The 22,871-nt window shown below is 43.1% G+C and overlaps 1 protein-coding gene across 2 annotated transcripts in view; it reads left to right on the top strand.

Annotated features, from left to right (window-relative positions):
* The window catches only part of Hpgds (hematopoietic prostaglandin D synthase), a 34,328-nt gene extending 12,116 nt beyond the window's left edge, over nt 1–22,212 (top strand). The window contains exons 3-6 of one of the 2 annotated variants that reach the window (XM_036181756.1): nt 2,340–2,432; nt 6,272–6,381; nt 15,078–15,176; nt 20,093–22,212. In XM_036181756.1, the coding sequence (XP_036037649.1) occupies nt 2,340–2,432; nt 6,272–6,381; nt 15,078–15,176; nt 20,093–20,257 (467 nt within the window). In that variant the 3' untranslated portion in view covers nt 20,258–22,212. Of the gene's footprint in view, nt 1–2,339; nt 2,433–6,271; nt 6,382–15,077; nt 15,177–20,089 lie in introns of both variants that reach the window. The other variant, XM_036181755.1, reaches the window with a different exon arrangement.
* The last annotated feature ends 659 nt before the right edge of the window (nt 22,213–22,871 follow it).

Here is a 22,871-nt window from a genome sequence, read left to right as displayed (position 1 = left end):
CAGCAGCCACATAGTGGCTCACAACTTCAGTTCCGAGGATTCTGATTCCCTCTTCTGGGCTCCAAAGGCACTGCACACACACGATGCATGTACATACATGCAGGCAAAACACTCATAACACAAAAACTAAAATTAAGTAAGCCTTTTAAAGAGCAGTAAATTTATAAATCAATCTATAATGAGACAATGAGGGATTATAATGTGTAGTATCCCTGTAAACATTTTGTTATTGTTTGTTTTTCAATTGAGACATTCTCCAAACTCCGTATCTAAAATGATCTGGAACCCATGATCCACCTACCTCACAAGTGCTAAGATTACAGGCATAAGCCAGCACACCCAGTTTATGCAGTGCTGGGGATCAAACGCAGAGGCTTATGTGGGGCCTGGTACATATTAGCAGGCACTCTACCAACTGAGTTCCATGCTCCATGAATACATATGATTTTTACAATCAGTTCTTTTTTCTTTTCTTTTTTTTTTCTGGAGCTGAGGACTGAACCCAGTGCTTGCTAGGTAAGCACTCAACCACTGAGCTTAAATCCCCAACCCCTACAACCAGTTCTTTAACTGACTTTATATTCAGTTTTCAAATCTACCAAACTGTGAAGATTACACTAGGGAATGTGTAAAAAAGAAATGTTTTGAGGGGTTTAGATAGAGCTTAAACAGTATAGTGCTTTTTGTTTTTAAATATAATTCTTTATTGATTCTTCAGGAATTTCACATCATGCACCCCAATCCCTGCATATCTGCCCCTCATCCCTGCAGCCTGCTTCCCAAAAGAACCATCCAAAACATTAATTAAAAACAAAACAAACAAAAAGCCATCTAGATCCTCCATCTTTCCAACCTCTTCATCCATCCTAGTGGCATTGGGAGCTGTGGTGTGTCACACAGAATACCCTTTTGTATAATCAGCCCCACCCACAAATGTTCATTGCAAGGAGTCTTCGGTCTGGTTCAAGGCCTCTGGCACACTGTCATCACCAGACCCTCACCAAAACTCCTCTCAGATATCCTACTCTTGTCCCAGTCATAGAGATCCTGCGGTTGAAATCCGAGGACCTTGCTGAGCCAGCCCTGCTCTTCACTGGCCCTTGGATAGATAGCCCTGCCCCTCGACAGACACTGCAGCAGGAGAGCTGATCCCCGCCCATGCCCCACAACGCGCGCGCACGCACACACACACACACACACACACACACACACACACACACACACGAGCTGGCCCTTGCACTGGGGAAGGATGGTCCAACTCCTGACCATTGACTTGGGAGAGTTGGCCCATATCTCACAGGCCTAGGAGATTTGGTTCTGTCCCTCACCTGAGGGAGGCAGTCCCAGTGTCCTGAACTGACCAGTTCTGCTACCATCCAGACCCACATCCTGGGCCTTGGGTTGGTCCACTGTCTTAGTCAGGGTTTCTTTTCTTTTTCTTTCTTTCTTTCTTTCTTTCTTTCTTTCTTTCTTTCTTTCTTTCTTTCTTTTTTAAGGATTTTTTTAAGGTTTATTTCTTTATTATGCATACAGTGTTCTGCTGGTGTGTATGGCGGCCCACCAAAAGAGGGCACCTGGTTTCATTATAGATGGTTGTGAACCACCATGTGGTTGCTGGGAATTGAACTAAGGACTTCTGGAAGAGCAGCCAGTGCTCTTAACTTCTGATCCATTTCTTCAGCCCTAGGGTTTCTATTGCTTTGACAAAAACATCATGACCAAAAAGCAAGTTAGAAGGAAAGGGTTTATTCGGCTTACACTTTAGCATTTCTGTTCATCACTGAAGGAGGTCAGCACAGGAACTTAAACAGCAGAATCCTGGGGACAGGAGCTGATGCACAGGCCATGGAGTGGAGCTGCTTACTGGCTAGCTTCCCCTGACTTGCTCAGCCCACCTTCTTCTAGAAATCAGGACCACCAGCCCAGGGATGGCACCACCCATCATGGGCTGGGCCCTCTCCCATGATCACTACATGCCTTACAGCTGATCTCAGGGAGGAATTTCCTCAGCTGAGGCTCCTTCCTCTGATATAGTTTGTGTCGAGTTGACACACAAAACCACCCAGTACACCCACCCTAACATCTACCCCATCTATGACCTGCTGGAGTACGTGGAGGGACTGGTCCTATGGAATGATAACCACACAATCTCCATGACTTAAGGTAACAGTATAGTGCTTCTCAAAGTAAGCATATGTTTAAGTTTATAATATATATGTATATATACTCTATATTGAAGACTTTCATGACTTTATAGGATACCTTGTTTCTACTGTTCTGGCTTCTCTCACTGTCCTTGGTTCAGCTCTGAAGTTGACTCTACATTTGGTCTGTTTTAGCTCTTCCATTTGGCAAAATCCCTGTTTTGGAGGTGGAAGGATTTACCCTTCACCAGAGTCTCGCAATAGCAAGATATTTGACTAAAAGCACAGGTAATATACATATTTGTAGTTAAGGCTTTGGATAACTGAAAAATGTGATGTTTCTTTGAGGATTGCTTAATAACTGTATTATTTAACTATAGTGTGATTAGCAATGGCTCCGGAGATTAGAACATTATAAATGTACCATCTACATCAGTAGAACTTTCTCCAAATGCTTCAGGCAGCTGTTTTATTTTACCATTTTATGTTTTTATGGACAGGTTCTTACCATATATTCCTGGTTTGCCTACTATTTGCTATATAACCCACAGTGGCCTTATACCCTTGATCCTTCTGGGTCAGCCTACCCCATGCTTAGATGAAAGGCCTGTGCTGTCACACCAGGCCACACAATCTCACTTTTTATAGTATCCTCCCCCTCCTGTATCACACCACATTGCCATCATGCTGTTTCTAGAATCTAGCTGGAAAATGGATTGGCATGTCATGCTCGTGTTGAGTACTATGATTTAGAAAAAAAAAAAAAAGCCCAGAAATACATACAGCACATGAAGACTGAAACTTGTTGGACTAATGGAGTCATGATCCAGTGTCTTTCATTCTGATCACGCTCAGCAGAATAGGAAGGTGGCATCCTCGCCTCCACGGGCTGTTACTGAGGCTGCCTTAGCTGGGGCACCGTGGAGTGAGTGGAGGCAACAGAGATGGCCCCTGCCTTCCTCTCATCATGCTCCACTTCCTACTTCCCCTGTGGAGTCCCCAAAGGTTTCCTAGTGAGATCTGAGCTTGCTTTATACAGCAAAGGTGAATTAGAGGATGGCTTGACCATGTGCATGGTTTCCAGGTGACTGGAGGGGGTCTGCACTTGGCTGTACTGGGGGGAGGTCTTTTGCTCCAGCCCTTGGCATTCCCATACATAGCCCTTTAGAAGAAATGAAGGGGCTGGTGGATAAGGATCCAGGCCCTCCCTAGGCTGTCCTGTGTTTCTGTCCCCTCTGTCCTTCTATCTACATTTCTTATCCCCCACTCCTCAAGAGTACCCTGGAGAAAAATGTGGAAACTGGTCTCCCACATTCCCCTCTCCTTCTCTTCCCACTTTAATTAATTCAATTTATTAGTTTAAAAAAAAAGCAACTTTGGGTTTCTTAAAGCCTTTTTGTTTTTAATTAATATGCCAGAATCACTGTTTTCCAATTCCACCCTTTCCATCCTCCACCCCCACTGCTACCACCTTATGATCCAAGCATGCTGAGCACCCAAGTGACCCATAATGATTAGGTTCCCATTTTAGGAACAAAGATGTTTATTTTAAACACATAAACAGGACTGGAGACTGAGCTCAGCATTAAAGGAGTACTTGTTCTTGCAGAGGACCTGCTTTTCCATTCCCAGCATCCACAGGTGGTTCACAAGTATTTTGTAACTCCAGTTCCAGGGGAAAATGACTCTTGACCTCTGTGGGCACTGGGCTCACACATGATAACACACTTGCATGAGGGCAAAACACTAACACACATAAGATAAAATAAATTTTGAAAAATTTAAGCGTGTGCGCATGCACACACACACACACACACACACACACACACACACACACTGTGTACTAACAGATATTTCAACAAGTGAGGATTTGAGAAGAGTCAAAGGAGATGGAATATGTCTATGGAAGTTGGGGTTAGAAAAGGGTATTTGAGTCAAGCTTCAGAAGATATCTCAGATCCCGAGTCCTACACTCTTGAGTGTATCAAGGTTTCCTCAGGGCTTCGGAGCTCTTCCTTGTTTCCAGACTTGATTAAGGAGGCTGGAGGAGGACCCTGAAAAGTTTGCATCATTAAAGACTCCCTGATGGCGTGGTGATGGCAGAGGGACCTCACTTAGACTCACCAGATGTCCAGCATCACAAGTAGAGAGAAAAAGGCACGAGAAAAACAAACAAACCAACCCTTCATATTTGCAGATTAGACAGGGAGGGTTACTTAGTAAAATTCACAGGGCATGATTAGAAAATCCAGGGTATCGACTTCCCTAACAATTGTAGGTCATTACCCAGAAAGGCAGCGCACAGACCATGACTGTAGGACAATTCTTAGGGTGATCGTTTGTTCCTGTTTGGCCTGACTGCAGGACATACATTAAAGGATTTTTAAATAGTCCAGATGGCACCAAAAAGAGGAGTGTGGAGAATCTGAGAATGCATACAGAACCTTTGTAGGGCTGTGCCACAGGGAAGGGCAAGAGAGCCCAATGGGCAGACTTTGTTATTCTCAGAGCACTGAGACACCCACTACCACTCCAGTGTTCTCCCTCTCTGTTCTACATAACGACCTTCCTCAGTTTGCAATACCCCTTACCCTATCAGGTCTCTCTCTTTCAATATGCACTGGAGCTCCCCTGGAATGGAAAAAAGAATAGCCGGTTTGAGGTGTGGTGTCTGGTAATTTGATGCTGGAAGTTCAGGAGGAAATCCAGCTCCAAATATTTGCAAAAGGGCCCCGAGAGTTGTCTGCTGTTTGGAAGGAGGGATGTCCACAGAGGCGTTAACTGCCCCAAAGTAACAGCTAAAGCCTGGAACCTAGAAGTCAAACCAGGGCTGGGAGAGAGGGAGGGACTTGTGACAAGCTTTTTCAGGTTAGTGAGGAAAGTCAATCCACGGAAATCACACGTGAAGTTACAAGTACATGAAGCAAGCAAGTTCCTTCACCCTGAACAGCTTCACTAAGGCTTTGTTTATATTAGCCATGCATCATCAGCATGAAGTTCCTTAGGCTTAGTAATTTAATACAATTACACAAAAGCAGTCAGTTTTACAAGACTTTCATACTGAATCATTTCAAATTGACACTAGTGAAGAAAAGTTGAGAAAGATCCAATGACTTAGAAGAAAAATATTTAGAATTTATTAGAAAAAAAATGATTAACAAATGAGTGAAAAAATTAAAGAACAAAAATCACAAGCCAATGTTTACTCTTTTTTCTACTGAAAGCTTTGAAGATCTTGTAAACTGGGGCTGGAGAGATGGCTCAGCAATTAAGAGCACTGGCTGCTCTTCCAGAAAACCCAGGGTGCCTTCCCAGCACGCATCAAAGCAGCTCACAACTGTCTGAACCTCTAGTTCCAGGGGAGCCAACGCCCTCTTCTGAACTGCTGCTGTATGGTGCATACAAGCAGGCAAAACACTTGTGCACATAAAAATCATAAAAATGAAAATTTAAAAATTATCTTAAGAATCTTGAAAGGTTTTGTGAGTTGGGTTTTTTTTTTTGGGGGGGGGGGTTGTTTTGTTTTTTTTTTTTTTTTTCATTTTTATTCCCAATTTCTTTTTTGTTAAACTCGGGAGGCTCTTGAGCCTTGGCTTGCCTCCGGAAAGAAATGTTTCAATTCAAAGGGAATGTTGCTTCTAGGAAGAATATGCCTTCCAACAAACAGAAACAATGTATCTCAGCCTCAGGCCATTTAAAAACCCTGGGCATATGACTACCAGGAGCCCCAGCTCCCAGGGTTTAACTACAGTTGCCATCATTATCATCTAGCTAGCTTCATGGTGAGATGCATACAAGTCAGTACCATGGACTCAGCCTTACCTGGCTCTCAGTCATGGCATTTTGTTGTCCCAGGGTTAAGACATTCTATTATTTTTAAAGTTGAAACTTTATGGTGAAAACTGGGGCCTGATTTTCCCCAGACTTTTTAAAGCTATACAAAGAAGAATAGGGCATAAACTTCTAACGTTTTCTCCCAGCTCTACCACCAACCTGTCTTCTGCCTCACAACTGTTTTACACTGTGTAGATTTTCTAAAGTATGAATATGTTGCCTAGTTGACACATTAATAGTGAATTAAATTGAGTATATTGGTAGATACAAAATGGCCTCTTTCTATCCCATAGATTTGGCTGGCAAGACAGAGTTGGAGCAATGTCAAGCTGATGCGGTTGTGGACACACTGGATGACTTCATGTCACTTTTTCCATGGGCAGAGAAAAATCAAGATGTAAAAGTAATGTGATAAGCTTACTATCATATGGTTATCATAGTTACATGGTTAACCCTGGATCACCCCCAAATATTGCATTACAGGGCTTTAAAAAGTTATTTTATATATATATATAATGTACTTTAGAAAATGAAGTTATACTAAACTATAAGGCCAGGTCAATGATTTCCTGCCATACTTTGTGCTAACCCTGACTCAAATACTTTTTAAAAGTGTCTGTGCATGTGAACCTTTGAGAATGTATGTGTGCCATGTACATGCCGGATCATGCAGAGGCCAGAAGAGGGTTTGGATTCCCTGGAATCAGAGTTCCAGATGGTTGAGAGCTCTTGTGTGGATGCTAGGAACCAAACCTAGGTCCTCTGCAGGAGCAGTAAGTGCTTTTGCCCACAGAGCCATCCCTCAAGCCCAACAGATCCAGTTTATAATGCTTTCTGCTCTTTTCTGGGGACAAACACACCTTCACCTTCCTTTCTTCCCTTTCTTCTTTCTTTTTAAAAGTTTATTTTGCGTGTGCACGTGTATTGTGTACACAGCCACGCAAGGGCATAGCATGATGTGGGGTCAGAGGACAGTCCTCAGGAGTCAGCTGTCTCCTTCTACTGTGTAGGTCCCGGGGATTGAACTCACATCAGCATGTTGGGTGGCAAGCATCTTTACCTACTAAACCATCTCACCAAGGAGTTCTCTTTTCTCTCTGACCCTTAGAAACAGTGTCTCATTGTGTAGACTACAGAGTATGTACTATTATATTTTCATAGCATAGACCAATATAGTTTGATTTAGCAATTTTAGACAATTCTTATAGACTTCTTATGGAATCTGTAAGAATTTTTCTCTTTCTCCCTCCTTTTATTACAGTTTTTTGTAGGCAAGGCTAGCCTCTAACTCACTATGTAGCTGAGGATAACCTCAAACTCCTGGTCCTCCCAAGAGCTGGAATCACAGGAGAGCACCACCACCTCTAGCTCAGAATTTCTTTCTTCCTGTGTTATCTTCTCTGCCTCTTTCCTCTAAGCTCTCAACATGGTGATATCAAATATTTGAGCTATGCCAGGTGGTGGTGGTGCATGCCTGTAATCCCAGCAATCAGGAGGCAGAGGCAGGCAGGTCTTTGTGAGTTCGAGGCCAGCCTAGTCTATAGAGCGAGATCCAGGAAAGGCACAAAGCTACACGGAGAAACCCTGTCTCAAAAAACAAAAAACAAAAACAAAAACAAAAATTGAGCTAAATTAATATTGCACAATTATGTAGCTTTGCATATGCAAATACAAACTGTGTATTTCAGTAATGCTTCCTTTCTTATTTTTTTCTCCTCAAAATCAGTGATACATTTTTACTTTTGCCTAATTCATTTTACTTTTTTTTTTTCTAGAAATTTTCCACACTGGTAGAATTTCCCTCAAAGTCAATGACATCAGCCTGCCTTCTCTTTCTAGTGTTTCTGGGTGAGGTTGCCTCTCTGGCACTTGGCTGAGCTCCTGGCCTGAGGGCCTCCCCTGCCCTGCAGCTCTGGGGATTTCTACAGAGCCATTGTCTCAGGCCTTCCTGCCACCACGGTGCCAGCCAGGCCTTTCTTCTGGGGTTGGGTCTTGTTTCCAGGGTGATGCCCACTTTCTTGTATATGTCGTTGTATTTCTTTAGCATGTCCTCTGGGACTTCAGAGATTACATCACTAAGAGAAGGTGCAATGGTAACAGGACCTCTCCACCGTGCATCACTGCTTCAGTCAGGCTTGGGTTCCCCACACACGACACACATTTACCATCCTGAGGCTTTGATTAACACCCTGAATGTTTCTTTTGGCCCTTTCCTGGTTCAGCCTCTTGTCTCATGCTCTTGTGTTTGTGAAACAGTCCACCAATAGCTTTACTGATCACAGAAGTCAAAAGTTTGGTGCTTTATTAGTTTACAACTTTTTTCAACTTAATTCTCACCTGGTTCCATAGTTTGGTTGATGTCTTGGTTAGTTTTTTTGTCTGGGGTTTGTCAACCTGACCTAAGTTAGAATCATCTGAGAGGAAGGAACCACAATTGAGAAAAGGCCTTTCTAAGGTTGGATTGTAGACAATGCTGTGGGCGTTTTCTTAACTAGCGACTGATGGGGAGGTCCGGACTGGGTGTGAGTGGAGCTATCTCTGACCTGTAGATGTAACCGTCTTATTAAATAAGAAACACAGAGCCAGTTGCAGAGTTAAAAGCCCAAGAGATCGGAGCAACAGCTCGGCAAAGAGCAGTGGCAGTGAGGGAAAGAAAGGGTTTTTAGCTCTTAGCTACTGCTCTGATCTCTTGGACTCTGTAATTGGCTCTGTGTTTCTTATTTAATAAGACTGTTCATCTGCACTGACCCTGAGTAGGTGGTCCTGGGTTCTATAAGAAATCAGGCTGAGGAAACTGTAGGAGTACACTAGTCAGCAGAAGTCCTCCACTATTTCAGTTTCTGCTTTAGTTCCTGCTATCAAATTCCTGCCTTGACTTCCTGTCCTGACTTCCCTCAGTGACAGAGTGTAGCCTGAGAGTGATAAACTGAGGCAAGCCCTGTCCTCCCTATGCTGTTTTGGTCATAGTGTTTACCACAGCAGCAGAACTCCTAAGAGAGTTGGGTAAGGAATTCTATGTTGCAAGCAATGTTTCATTAGCATTTGCAGACACTACAGGCTCTTAGCTGGTGACAAATTTAAACCAATCTATTTTCTCTTGTGTTCTAAATGTTTAGAATGATGAGTTTTGCTGTATATAGTGGCATACACCTTTAATCTCTGCATTCTGGAGGCAGAAACAGGTTGATCTTTATGAGTTCCAGGTCAGCCTGGTCTACATAGGAAGCTCTGAACCTGCCAAGACTACATATTGAGAACCTAGCTCACAAAATAAATAAGCACAGAGAGAGATAAATATAGAAATAGGAAAGAAAGAAATAGAATGGTGAGTCTGGGCACCATCTCATTTCTTTCTTGTGTCTGAGTACACATGTGTTCACATATAAGCCAGAGGTCAACCCATGTCCAGTTGCTTCCACAATCCTTCCCCAGCTTACTCATTGAGACAGAGATGCTCCTGGAATCTGGAGCTCACTAATCCAGCCTGACTGATAGGCCCACACACCCTCCCATTTCTGCTCCCCAGTGCTGGGGCTACAGCTGCGTCTTACAGAGCCTGCTTTCTCCATGGACATTAAGAACCTGTAGTTGTTTGAAAAGAAATGGCCCTTGCACACTCATGTGTTTACATACTTGGTCAATAGGGAGTGGCCCTATTAGGAAGTGTAGCCTTGTTGGAGGAAGTGTGTCACTGTGGGGTGGGCTCTGAGGTCTCATATGCTCAAGCCATGTCCAGTGTGGCACACAGGCTCCTTTGCTGCCTGTGGATCAATATGGAGAACTTTCAGCTCACTCTCCAGCGTCACATGTGCCTGCATATTGCCATGCTTCTTGCCATGACAATAATAATAAACCTCTGAAACTGTAAGCCAGCCTCTGTTAAATGTTTTCCTTTATAAGAGATGCCATCGATGGGACCTTTAATCCCAGCACTCAGGAGGCAAAGCCAAGTGGATCTCTGTGAGTTCAAGGCCAGCCTGATCTACAGAGTCAGATCTATGACAGGTACCAAAACTACACAGAGAAACCCTGTCTTGAAAAACAAAAACAACAACAAAAAGAGATGCCATGGTTATAGTGTCTTTTCACAGCAGTAGAAACCCTAAGGAAGACAGACTCCAAGCTCAAGTCCCCATGCTTCAGCAGGAAGCATCTTATCAACTGAGCCATCCTCTCAGCCTAGCTCCGTCTTGTTTGGACCCATTCAGCCTGAGCCTTCGCTTGAGAAAGTTAAGAACTGTCCTTGAATTCTTTTAAAATTCCTTCATTATCCTCTCCCCATTTTATTCACGTATTTGTTTGTTTTTGTCACACAGAACCCTTGTGGGTGAGAGGCTGCAATCTTTTCTACCTCCCATTTTCTGCTTTTGTGCTTTCGGGACGACATCCTCAACCGGAGCTCTAAATACTCACCTTTTAAATAGAATATCGTTTGTTTCTTGACAATTCCATACAAGTATGCAACGTATCTTGATCATGTCTGCCGCCTCCCACTTCACTGGACACTGCTGACACAACTCTAGATTCTTTTAGTGTAGTGCTTTGTGTTACTCATGAGGGGACTTCATTTTTATTTTATGGATATAATGTCATCTGCCCACCCAGTGCTTGTCTGTGCGAAGTTGCTTCACTTCCAGGTTGCTCAAGTCCCCATCAGGGGTTAGGTCATCCTCTGAAATCCATGGGAGGCTGCAGGACTGTGGTTCGTGTGAAGCTGTACATGTGCAAATAGTTTATGGATTTTGAATGTTACTTTACTATTTTGGGTTCTTCTAATGTCTCCGGCTCCCAGTGTCTGCTGTTGTGATGGGAAGGGTGCCCCGAGAAAACTGTGATCTGGAGACAGTGGGAAGAGACACGTGGTGGCTTCAGATTTTTCTGCTCAATGTGAATATACTCACCCGTTCTTTTAGTCACATTTTTCACAGTACCCTCTGTCCAGGAAGCTATTTGAGCTGCTCGAGCCTCCTGTAGAGAAGGATAGGATCATGTCCATTATCCCAAAATGAAGGAGAAACCTCTTGAAACTGTTCCCCACCAGTTCTCGGTTCCGCCAGTCTCAGCTTCCTGCCCCCTCAGTTTCTGGCTTTCCCGTGTTAGTTCACCCACTCACCTTTACAGCTTCAAACTCCTTTGCTCTCATCCTCTCTCCTCTTTTCTACCTCCATATCCGTTTCATCTTGGAAAGCATGTGCACTATTACTGAACAGGGATGGAAATAAGCTTATGTAGAAATGTCGCATCCATCACCTTTATCCGATTTCTTTATTCCAGCCATCTAGTTGCTTCCTTTGGGATACTTGCCACAATCTCATCTTAAAAATGCAGTTGTCACATGACCACTTCAACAGGAAGTGTCACCATGACAATAACGGAGTTTAACCAACTGACGCAGTGCCCTCTAATGGCAAAAACTGTTCCTTGAATCATTGCCAGGACCCTGTATTATCAGATCCTACCGCCAGGGGCCGCTCTCGTCCCCTTGACGGTATTTCCAGAGGAGAGAAAGGCATTTATTTCCTTGTCAGGCTATCGCTGTCTTTTGAGATGAAGAAGCAGCCAGAGTAGTTTAGAAGGTGCTCAGAGTCAGACAAGTGTAAGAGTGTGACCTGAGACCGCCTGGTACAAGTCGGGACCCATGGCCTGATCACACAGAGCACGACTGCTACCGGCTGTGGAACTGCCAAAGGGCTTATTTCCCAGGTGAGAACAGAAAGCCTCAAGCGTGTAAACACCTTGGGTTCAGGTGTTTAGATGGAAAGTATTGTGAAAGGAATGCAAAGCGTGGTCACTCTCGACTGCAGGCTCTTGACTCCTGGGTGTGACGTCACAGTACCAGCAGCTGCCCTCAACACTTGGTACAAAAGAGAATTATAAATGAAAGGGGCAGCCCGAGTTTAAAAAGCCACAGCCCAGAACGACCAATGCGACTCTCATCAGTTTACTCAAACGCCTGCCTTCTAAATACTGTTTACATAGTTAGGATCTTGGTTGGAGATATTCGGACTTGTTTTTCTATAAATAAGGCATGTTATGGATATTAGCAGAAAGGAGAGGGAGGGAAGGAGGGAGAGAGAGAGAGAGAGAGAGAGAGAGAGAGAGAGAGAGAGAGAGAGAATATTGAAAAGCTCAGCTTTGATGACATAAAGGTAAAGGGACTTTTGACATATTTAGGCTCTGGAGTTTGGTGATGGTTTGAATCCCATTGTCTTCTTACCACCACCAATTCCTTTCACAGTTTGAACTCTTTGAGTGTGAAGTACAGATATACAGGACTCTCCTTTGAAGCATGTTGAGAACATTTGGTGACACTGTATATAGATATGACAAGGTGGAAAGTGTTTACTAAACATCAGCGATTATTAAGATGCCATAGCGTGTGTTAATTTGCCCTTGTATTTGTCAGGTGTGACATCTCTTTTACAGATTGTTATAAACACACAGACAAATACATCGTGCTCCCCAATATAAAAAGAAAGTGTATAAAGATTTTTGTTCAGTGTGCCAAAGACCTCACTGTTAGGCAGTCTGCCACCATCTTGGCTTGCCTTTTTCTACTTTCTGTCTTTCTGTGGCTAAGGATCCATGACTTTGGACACAGCCCAGAGGAGAGTATCTCTGACCATTGGTGATATTGCAAAATATTGCAGCTTTGTGAGTAACACAGTGGTCAGTGCTCTTACATATCTCAAACCGGGTTCAGACGACATAGAAACTCAGGTTCCGGAACAAATTATACAAAAGAAAGCGTTGCAGAGGCGCTGATAATAGCGACGGACCACACCACCAACAGTTTCCCTTTTGCGTCGTTTGGGCAGCAGGGTCAGTTGCTGCCACCTTGTGGTGAAGTGGTAATTTCAAACTCAAAATAACTGCAGTGAGGTGCTAGATAGTACAAACATTTTTGGTGAGATTGGGTCTTGCTATGCAGCCCTCCAGCTAGCCCCTGTCTCTGCAGTGCTGGGATTACAGGTGTGGGCCGCCACACAAGTACCACTGAAAATATTGTCATCGTATGTGCTCGAAGAAATGCAAGAGATACAACTGCTAATATTTCTGTATTTATGCTAAAAGCCCATTTCCAATTTTAAAGGATTAAATGAAACATCGTGTCTCTGAACATTCGCCACTAGGACTGCCCTTGAATTTATAAGGAGTATTTATCATTTGGCTACCCAATGTGTCTATATTTGTCTCCTTGCCTGAAAAGCAGTGTGGAGGTGGGAGATACAGAGAATAGAGGTAATCCTTATGTTCCAGTTTCAACACCAAATGGCATCAATAGTGAGAAACAGACAACCTTTAATGTCCTTCTCAAGTACAAAACCTAGCTCACAACTTTCCTGAAGGAAGGCCAGAAATTTCTTATTCCTTCAAGTCAAGGAGTGGCCACCCAGAATGAACAGGAAAATTATGGGGCTAGGCACACGAGCACGCGCACACACACACACACACACACACACACACACACACACACACACACACACACACACACACAGACCTAAAAACAAAGAATGCAATTATTAAATTTCTTCTTTCTGTTATTTGAAAATGAACTTTAAGAAGTGATTACGCTACATGTAGTAATTTAAATTATCCAACAAATTATAAAGAAAATCTGAGCTAAAGGAGTGATCACAAATTGGGGTATTATAAATTTTTATTTGAACCCAACAGCGTGGATGTGACCATTAGAAAGTACACATGGCCTTCGCAAAGCTTTCTGGCAGCCACATCCTGCTTCTGAAGCCCCCTACTGTGTATACTTGTCTAGAATATACAGGCTAGCCTTGACTAATTAATGTTCATATCGGACACAAACTACCCCCGAAAGTACTGTTTTCCAGAGCAGCTCTTTGTTGTTGTTAATGCTTGTTTTATTTTGTGAGACTGAACCTTGCTATGTTGCCCAGAACTTACAGTCCTCAGCCTCCCAGGGAGATGAGTTCACAGGCGATACCACCAGGTCCAGAAAGCACACACACTTCTCAGCAAGAAAGAGGCTATGAATAAATTATTTGGTCTTCAGACTCAATAAAACAAATATGTAATGAAGGAGGCATCTGTTTTACAGGTGCCATGCATTTCTCTTCCTTTCTTGGGATAGTATTTGCATATAGCATCTCACTTATCCAAAGGACATGGTTGGTGTGTCCTATATATGATGTGCATGGCACACAATGCTCATGCTAAGGCGCCATGGGTATTGTGACTCACCCTGGCGTATTATACCAATTAGATTTGTTAATGAGGGGAGAAACACAAAGTGAGTGTCCTGTCCCATAGAATGCAGCACACCTATTTCCCTTCAGTTAAGATACATAGCTTTAAGGGCCCTGTGTTAAAAATGGACTTCAGGAATCTCAGAATACAATTATCTTTCATTACAATAAACTAAGATGAAAATTCATGGGGCTTTCTCATAAAACCAAAATCCGATCTACCATGACTTGCCTCTGTACCTCTTGGAGTATTTACTAAAGGCTGCCACATCAACACAGCACAGAGACACTTGCTCATTGTTTATGGTGGCACTGTTCACAGTGGACAAATGATAGAAACTGCCTGTCTGAAATACTGGAATGAATGCAGGAAATGTGGTGTGTGTGTGTGTGTGTGTGTGTGTGTGTGTGTGTGTGTGTGTGTACAGATAAATATATGTATATAAAATGTTTGTATGAAAATTTCCTGTGAAACATAAACCACAGGCAATGAAAATATATAATGAAACTGGTGACAAAAATATTTTAAAGTGAGTAATAGGATTGGTGAGATGGCTCAGATTGCTGCTATGCCGGAGGACCTGGGTTTGATCTTTGGGACTCACATGGTAGAAAGAGGAAACTGACTTCTGAAAGTTGTCTTCTGGTTTCCACAGGCTCTGTGGCACATGTGTGCACACAAACGCGCACACACATACACACACACACACATATGTAATTTTAAAACTTGAGTAATAAATGACTGAATTAGGCCTTGATCTCTATAAGATCATTACTACAAAAAAACAAATGCATAGCTACCTTCATTCCTTCTAACTTGCTGCTCAAATTATACTTGTTTTTCTCATCATTCACAAGGATGTCTGCTCTCTCCTAGGAACGAACATTCAAGGAATTGCTCACATGTCATGCACCTCTTCTTCTGAAAGATTTGGACACATACTTAGGGGACAAAGAGTGGTTTATTGGTAACTATGTGAGTACATTTTATTGTTAAAAATATCAGCAATTATATTTAGATAAGGTGATAAACTAAAAACTTACTGAGCAAAATGTGTTTCTAAGCAGGCATTGCCAGGGCCCGCTTTCAGCTCGGGCTCACGTCCTGAGATGGGGAAGGGTTGTCCATGCAAGGAAAGCTTCTGACCAAGTGGGCTGCACTCAAGTGGCCCCGAACAGCTCAAGCCATTTTTATTTATCCTTAAACAGACTTTTTCTTACCAGGGTTACCTGAACAGTTTTATGATTGGCTTCAACTTTTTACATTAAGAAATACAGGATTGGGGATTTAGCTCAGTGGTAGAGTGCTTGCCTAGCAAGCGCAAGGCCCTGGGTTAGATCCTCAGCTCAAAAGAAAAAAAGAAAAAAAGAAAGAAAGAAAGAAAGAAATACACCACAACCTAAGGAATACGTTGTGATCATTATGAAAGTCCCCATTGTTCCCCTTTATGCTTCCCCAAATATGCTTTCCCATCCCTTGCATAGCCTTATTCTAGACACAGAGTTCAGCATTTCTGCAGGCTTAACTGAATATCGAGACAGACACATCCTGCTCTCACAGCACTTAAGTCAGCTGGCAGCCTCTGAGGTTACAAAGTTAGAAAGTAATGGACGTGAGCACAATGCTTTAAGGACAACAATATTTAATTCCAAACAGTTCTTGCATGTCTGCGAGATATGCTTTTATACAGTTCCCTTTTCCACAAGAGGGTCCCATGTCTCAGTCTCTCTGTGAAAGGCAGACTTTGATGACACACTCTTTTCTTATCTCACTATACCGTACTTCCTCCACCAATATTCGCTTCTTTGGATGATAAAGATGGATCTATCCATCCCACATTTCGCATTTTATTTTTTTCCTCTTAGAGCTTACCAGATCCTACCAAAGTTTCTATGCTTGGTGTCCAGGGAACTTACTCTCAACAGTTGGCACTATATATGTATTTGTGAGGCTTCTTCCCTCTCTCTGTATGCATGCCCTGCTCTTCTTCTCAGAACTGTGAGACACGGTTAATGTTCCAAGTGTTGTTTTCTCATATGGACCTAACTGTCTCTGTGGAGTCAGAAAAGTTCCCAGGATTGAAAGTTGTAGTTAGTAACTCCAGATAAGAAATTTGAGAAGCATTAGCCCCCTGTTAAATTATTAGAGGAAAATATTTGAGAAAGAACAGAATTTCCAGGGAAAATTACAGCTGTTACATGTGTGACTGACAAAGTAAAACTAAAATCACCCAAAGGATCACCAATATAATGGGAGAGAAAAGATCCTGCAAGCCGCATGAATTTCACAAATTCCTATGCTGTCCCACTGTCCTGTGGACCATTGGACCTCGCCAAGTGAGAGTCGGTTTCCACAAGTGCCTTGCCTAGGGGAAACCCACTATTCATGTAGTCATATGCTGATCCCAGACCAGGCTACACAGCTCCCGACAAGGGATGGTTGTAGCTGGAGTGTTTTTCTGGGTCCCACCAAGCCCCAGCAGTCCATTTATACAGACGCTTATATTATTTAAACTGTTTGGCCATTAGTTCAGGCCTACCATTTTTTAGCTCTTACTCTTATATTTAGTCCATTTTTATTCATCTATATTTTGTCACATGGCTCGTGGCTTATTGGTACTTTACATCTTTCTTGTCCTGGTGGCTGCTCACAGTGTCCCCTTCAGCTACAGATGATAGTGCATACCTGGCATCCCAGCACATGGGAGGCTACATAGCAAGTTTAAGGCCAGCCTGGGCTACATAAGCCTTTGTCTCAAAAAGGAAAGAAGAAGGAACTACAGAATCTAGAGAGAGAGAGAGAGAGAGAGAGAGAGAGAAAACGAACAAAAAAAAACATTCAACTTCTCTAAACTAATTTTGTACACAGATCTGACCTGGAGTCATGAAATACTTTATATAGTTATAGTCAATAATTTTAAAAAGTTATCCTAAGAATCAAAAGGGAATAAATCTATATCACATGCATCAGAGTACATAAAAGCTACCTATTTCATTATTTTATGCACGTGTGTGCACATGTGCACATTTGTGTGGGGATCTGTGTATGTATGATGTGGGGGCCAGAGGCTGACTTCAGACATTGTTGCTCAGACACTGTCCACCTTGTTGTCTGAGACAGGATCCCTTACTGGCCTGGAGCTCACCAATCAGGAGAGGCCAGCTGGCCTGTGAGCCTCAGGGCTGCTCTTGTTTTAGCCTCCCCAGTGCTGGGATCACAAGCCTTCGACACCACACCTAGCTTTTGTACATGGATTCAAGGGCTCAAACCTGGTTCCTCACAGCACTGGCACAGCAAACGCTTTACCAACTGACCTATCTCCCCAGCCCCTATGGTACTCGTAATAACAAAAAAAGACTGAGAACTACCTTTAATGCAAGGTACTGTAATCTGACTCATGACAGGAATCTCAGAAAAGCAAACCGACACACTATTTTCAGTACAACTATGTGGCAGCTGAGCTCCTTCTGGCTCCAACAGCGACAGAACTATTAGCAATTCGGGGCACCGTTGGTATTGTCTTGATGATATTATGATTTGTACACTAGTATGCAGTAATTGGAAATCACACTGATGTTACTAAGAAGCAGGATCTTTGGTGTAGGAGAGAAGGAGACAAAGATAATCCAGTCATCATGAGTATTCCTCATACCCAGATTCTGGTCTCCTAAATACTGAAAGGAACTGGGGATTTGTAGACAAATGACTTATTCTAGATTTGAGAAAAGAAATATTTAACGAGTACTTCTTCCTACTAGAAGCAAATGAATTATGGTTTGTAATTGTTTGTATCAAAAGGATTCGGAAGGTAGCCTGAGAATGACTAGAAATGGAGCAATACCGGCTTAAATATTCATTAACAGCAGCAAACTCAAACAAATCAAAACACACAGAGGAACTTATGATAACCTCTGCCATATATGAACATACGACACAACCCCCAACCAAGCTCCTTGCTTGCTGTAGCAACAGAACCCATCCTGAAAACTCTCAAGAACAGACACCAATGTAAGAGGCTTGGAGTCCCATTTTTCCTATGAAGGCAGTACATGTTTCTCATTAGAAAAGTACCCTAGTCATAAATAAAGAGAGGATTAGACTCGACATCATCACTTTCCAACCCTGAAGAAGCAATGGGCCTAGCCAGTGGCCACCAGAATCCACCCATATCACAGAGAGATGACGGCCAGATGCTACAGGCGGGCTCTTGGAGCAGGAACATACTCCACCCAAAGCAAATCAACCTGCCCTCAGTGCTGCGGTTGGTGGGGTTTCCTAGCCTTTTGGACTATTGTGTATGAAAGATAAGAAAAAGGGTGCTGTCTGTGGCTTGGGTGGCTCTGAGTAGTCTACCTTGTCCCTACATCTCCTCAGCCTTCATCTCACTGCACAGCCCCTCACTTCCTCCCACTTGCCTTTCTAGACTCTCCCTTCCCTATTTTCTGGGCATTTCTAGGAACTGATTTTTTAAAAATTCCTATTAAAATCTTGTCAACCACCTCCATCCCCATTCTCTGTGCTCTGAACTAGACACGTCACACTCTCAGGTAAGTAATGGCTGCTAAGCTTGGCTTGTCTGGACGCTTGGCTTAAATATACATCACCTCTTGGAGGGTCCCCTTTCCGTGTTATTCACTCCACTTTTCCTTCATCACCTATCTCACTGTGTGTCTGAGTGCTTTCTTCTAAAACAAAATCCCAGATGAGGGATGAGGTTTAGCAGTGTTGGAAGGCTCTGCATTTGACCCGCAGCACTACAAATAAACAAACTAACAAATACATCTGCATTAGAGGAGTGCATTGCATCCCAGCTTGTTCTCTGCCATCCCTAACACCTAGATGTAGGTATGACACACCGTAGGTACTTAAATATTTCTTAGCTGAACTGTAAATCCTCTGAGCAGAAATTTCTCTTAGATGACAACAAACTTGTGAAATAACCAGCAACCAGCTCTAGTAGATTATGGACACACAAGCAAGCTCAGTCCACATTTAAATTCCACTTTGTAGCTGGCCTTGGGGAAACATGCTACAATACCAGGCAGCCTGGTCTCCAGAGGGAGTTCCAGTAAAACAAGCTAGTGTCAGACTGTCTCCCAACAGCAAAAATTAAAAAGGGAACACAGCAAATTTCACTCTGCTAATGTGATTCTGGAACCAGTGTAACACTCCACAGACAAAGCTCAACAGTGGAGAACTCAGCTGACCCAGGCTTCAGGAAGGCTGTACACTTCACCTTTGCCAACTTCAGTATTCCATTAAGGGCCAGATAGCCATATAGTTACTTGTCTTGATGTGATGCAAAGACAATGGATTTTACCCAATTTTTTCCTTGCAATTATAGACCCTGAACAGATAACCTGTACACTTCTTTTTCCCTTCTACCTTAAAACACAAAGAAACAAGGTAGACAACAGAATGCAATAACCACAGACCCCCAAACAGGATTAGTTGCAGGACTAGTGTGGAATTTTCAGTGATGACATAAAAAAGAGCACCCTCTTCTCGGTTACGAGAGTTAAAGTGTGTGCACTGGGCACGTGCACACCTGGACTGAGCCTGCTTTGTCCTACAAAGGACTTTCGGAACAGGTGGAAATCTTTGAGTTAGACCAGGTGAAAATGCAGTCAGACTGGTGGAGATGGGCACGGCTCCAAACAGGGTAGCCCTGGCCTGCATGCTGTGAGCCACCTATACCAAGTCACAGACAGTACCCCCAGGCACTGTAATGCTCCTCACTTTCTAATTTTATCACACACAGTCAGCCTTTGTACTAACAAAGAGTTGTTTTGAATTTGAAAGGAAATGTTTCTTGAGGATATGAAGTTCACTTTTGGGATGCTGACAGCTGTTGTTATGTTCAATAGCAAGTCTTTGTTTTTGTTAAGCAGGTGACATGGGCAGACTTCTACTGGGACATCTGCAGCACCACACTTCTGGTCTTAAAGCCTGACTTGTTGGACATCCACCCCAGGCTGGTGGCATTGCGGAAGAAAGTGCAAGCTCTCCCTGCCATTGCTGCCTGGGTACAAAGGAGGCCACAGACCAAACTCTGATACAGGCTACAGCACCAGATGAGAGAGCCATATCAGCCTGCCAGATGATCCATACACTTCTTACCACCACTAAACTCTGTTGTATTCTGCTTGCTGTGATTCTTTTTGTTGTTTCTGTAGGCATTTAGTTTACAGCATTTTCTTTTTTCAGGACTTTCCATTTTTTATAATTGAAACAGTTCACAATACATATTGCTTTGCGCTGACTATCAACATGCATGGATGCTTTAGTTAAAATACTAGTTTCCTGGCTAGTGTGTCAATTACCACAACATTTTAACTATAAGAAATCATGTGAAATACAGATTTTGCAAGTAGATCTTTGGTCAACAAATCATTACACTAAAAAACAATGCCTATAATGCTCTGTGGCTAACCATGTCATTGACCACCATTGTACATGTTATTCAGGTATACACCAAAGTGTATAGATTTGTTTCCCAAAAATACACTGTGTCTGGCATGTCATAAATTGAGTACTAAAAAGAGGGAACTCTAAAGACCAAAGTACAGCCAAGGAAAGTGATGTTGGAGCTTAATTCAAACCCAACAGAAGCAGAATTACAGAAGAAGCTGACTGTGAATTCAGTACTGCCACAATTTAGGAGGCTGTAGACAAAGGAGCTTCATCAGCTCACTGACAAAGTTAGGTGCCCAGAGACAAGGGACAGTGGGTTACAATAAACCTTTGCAGCAAAAACCAGAAATCAGTGGAATCAGAAGGCAATCCACACACTGGGAGAAAGTGTGTGCACAACATTCAACTGGTAAAGAACTGTTATGGAAAATATATAAAGAACTGTGAAAAGTGAATAGCAAGTACACAAACAACCTGATTAAAATGTCAGCCGAGGAGCTGACATGTAAGACGTTCTACAGGTGGCCACGAGCATGTGAAGGGGTGCCGACATAATGGCTTCTGGGAATGATGATAGCTGTGCAGACTGGAGTGGAGATCTCAGACATCAGATAAACACTGGAGAGGCAGTGACGTAATGGGAACTAGGGCTGACGGGCCGAAGGTAAAAGGTGGCGCCATGAGACCTAGTTTCGGGGAAAAGCCCTTTGACCACCAGGACCAGTAGTCTCACACTGTGGTGTTCACCAAAATGAACTGAACGCATGCCCACATTAAGCCTGAACATGCATGTTGGGTACTGCTTTACATATAGCTGTCAAAACTCTTCAGCAGGAAAGAGAGAAATAAACTTTGGTTCATACAGATCAGGGATGGTTACTCAGGGCTGAATGAAAGGAGCCTATACAAAAAGGATCCATCTACATAGAACGCTGGAAAAAGGACAATGAAGATAATGAGAAGCTACCCAGGTCAGGGATGACATGGGCAAGGTTGGTGGCAGATGTGGGGTAGTCAAACTATTTATTCTGTGGGATGCTGTCTGCAGTGACAGGTGCATGTCCTCACATTTATAAACTGACTCAGAATGCAGAACACCACAAGTCCGCTGTAAAGCAAACTAGCTTACAGGAGACCAGATGTTGATAAATGGGAGGCTGTAGGTGTGGGGACAGGAGTATATCAGAGTATCAGACTGCTCCTTAGTGTTACCAAGAACATGAGACTTCTTTGAAAAAAAAAAAATTCCAAAATCTGTGTTAGCTTTTTAATCACCGACAAACTGTGATACAAATGGCTTACAAAAAAAGATCTCCGTGGCTCTATCTCATAGACTTCAGCTCAATGATTAGCTGGCTCCATTGGGTTGGATCTGTGGAGAAGCAAAATGTAACGGTGGGCAGTGTGTAGCAAAATGACTGTTGTTTACTTACCTTATGGTGGCTGGGAATCAAAGAGACACACATAATCCTCTGTGGGCCAGTGAAATGGCTCCATGGATAAAGGTACTTGAAGCCAGCCTGAAGACCTGAGATCAACCTATGGCACCTACGTAATGGAAGCAAAAGACTAACACCTACCTATGTGTCCTCTGACCTCCCCTCAAGCACTGTGGCATGTGCACTCACACACATTAAGTAAAATTCAACAATTTTTACTAAGAAATTTTTATTCATTTTTACATACCAACCACAGACCCTCCTCTCATCCCTCTTCCCACTGCCCCCTTACCCTTCCACCCCACCTTACCCCCCATCTCTTCCTCCAAAAAAGGCCTCTCCTGAGAAAGCCTGGTACATTCAGCTGAGGCAGGTCCAAGACCCTCCCTTCAGCATCAAGGATGGGCAAAGTGTCTGACCAAAAAGTCAGCTCTTGCACCAGGGATAGATCCTGATCCCACTGCCAGGGGGCCCTTAAAGATACACAACTGTCTCACTTATTCAGACAGCCTAGTCTCGTTCCATGGAGGCTCCACACTTGATCTAAAGTACCCACTAGTTTGGTTTGGTGGTCTGTAGGTTTCCCTGTCATAATCTTGATGTCCCTTGTTGTAGAATCCCTCTTCCCTCTTGGAGTCCTGGAGTTTAGCCTGGTGCTTGGCTGTGGACCTCTGCATCTGCTTCCATCAGTTACTGGATCAAGGTTCTCTTGGTCAAATCAGAGCTGGCAGAGTCTGTCCAATATTGTTTTGAGACAGGGTCTCACTCAGTATCTCAAGGGTGGCTAGAATGCACTACCTGGGCAAGCTGCCTTTAA

Source organism: Onychomys torridus, chromosome 3 (genome assembly GCF_903995425.1).
Source record: "Onychomys torridus chromosome 3, mOncTor1.1, whole genome shotgun sequence".
Classification (NCBI taxonomy): Eukaryota; Metazoa; Chordata; class Mammalia; order Rodentia; family Cricetidae; genus Onychomys; species Onychomys torridus.
Note: the sequence above shows the minus strand (reverse complement) of the source record. Positions and strands in the feature narration are given on the sequence as shown.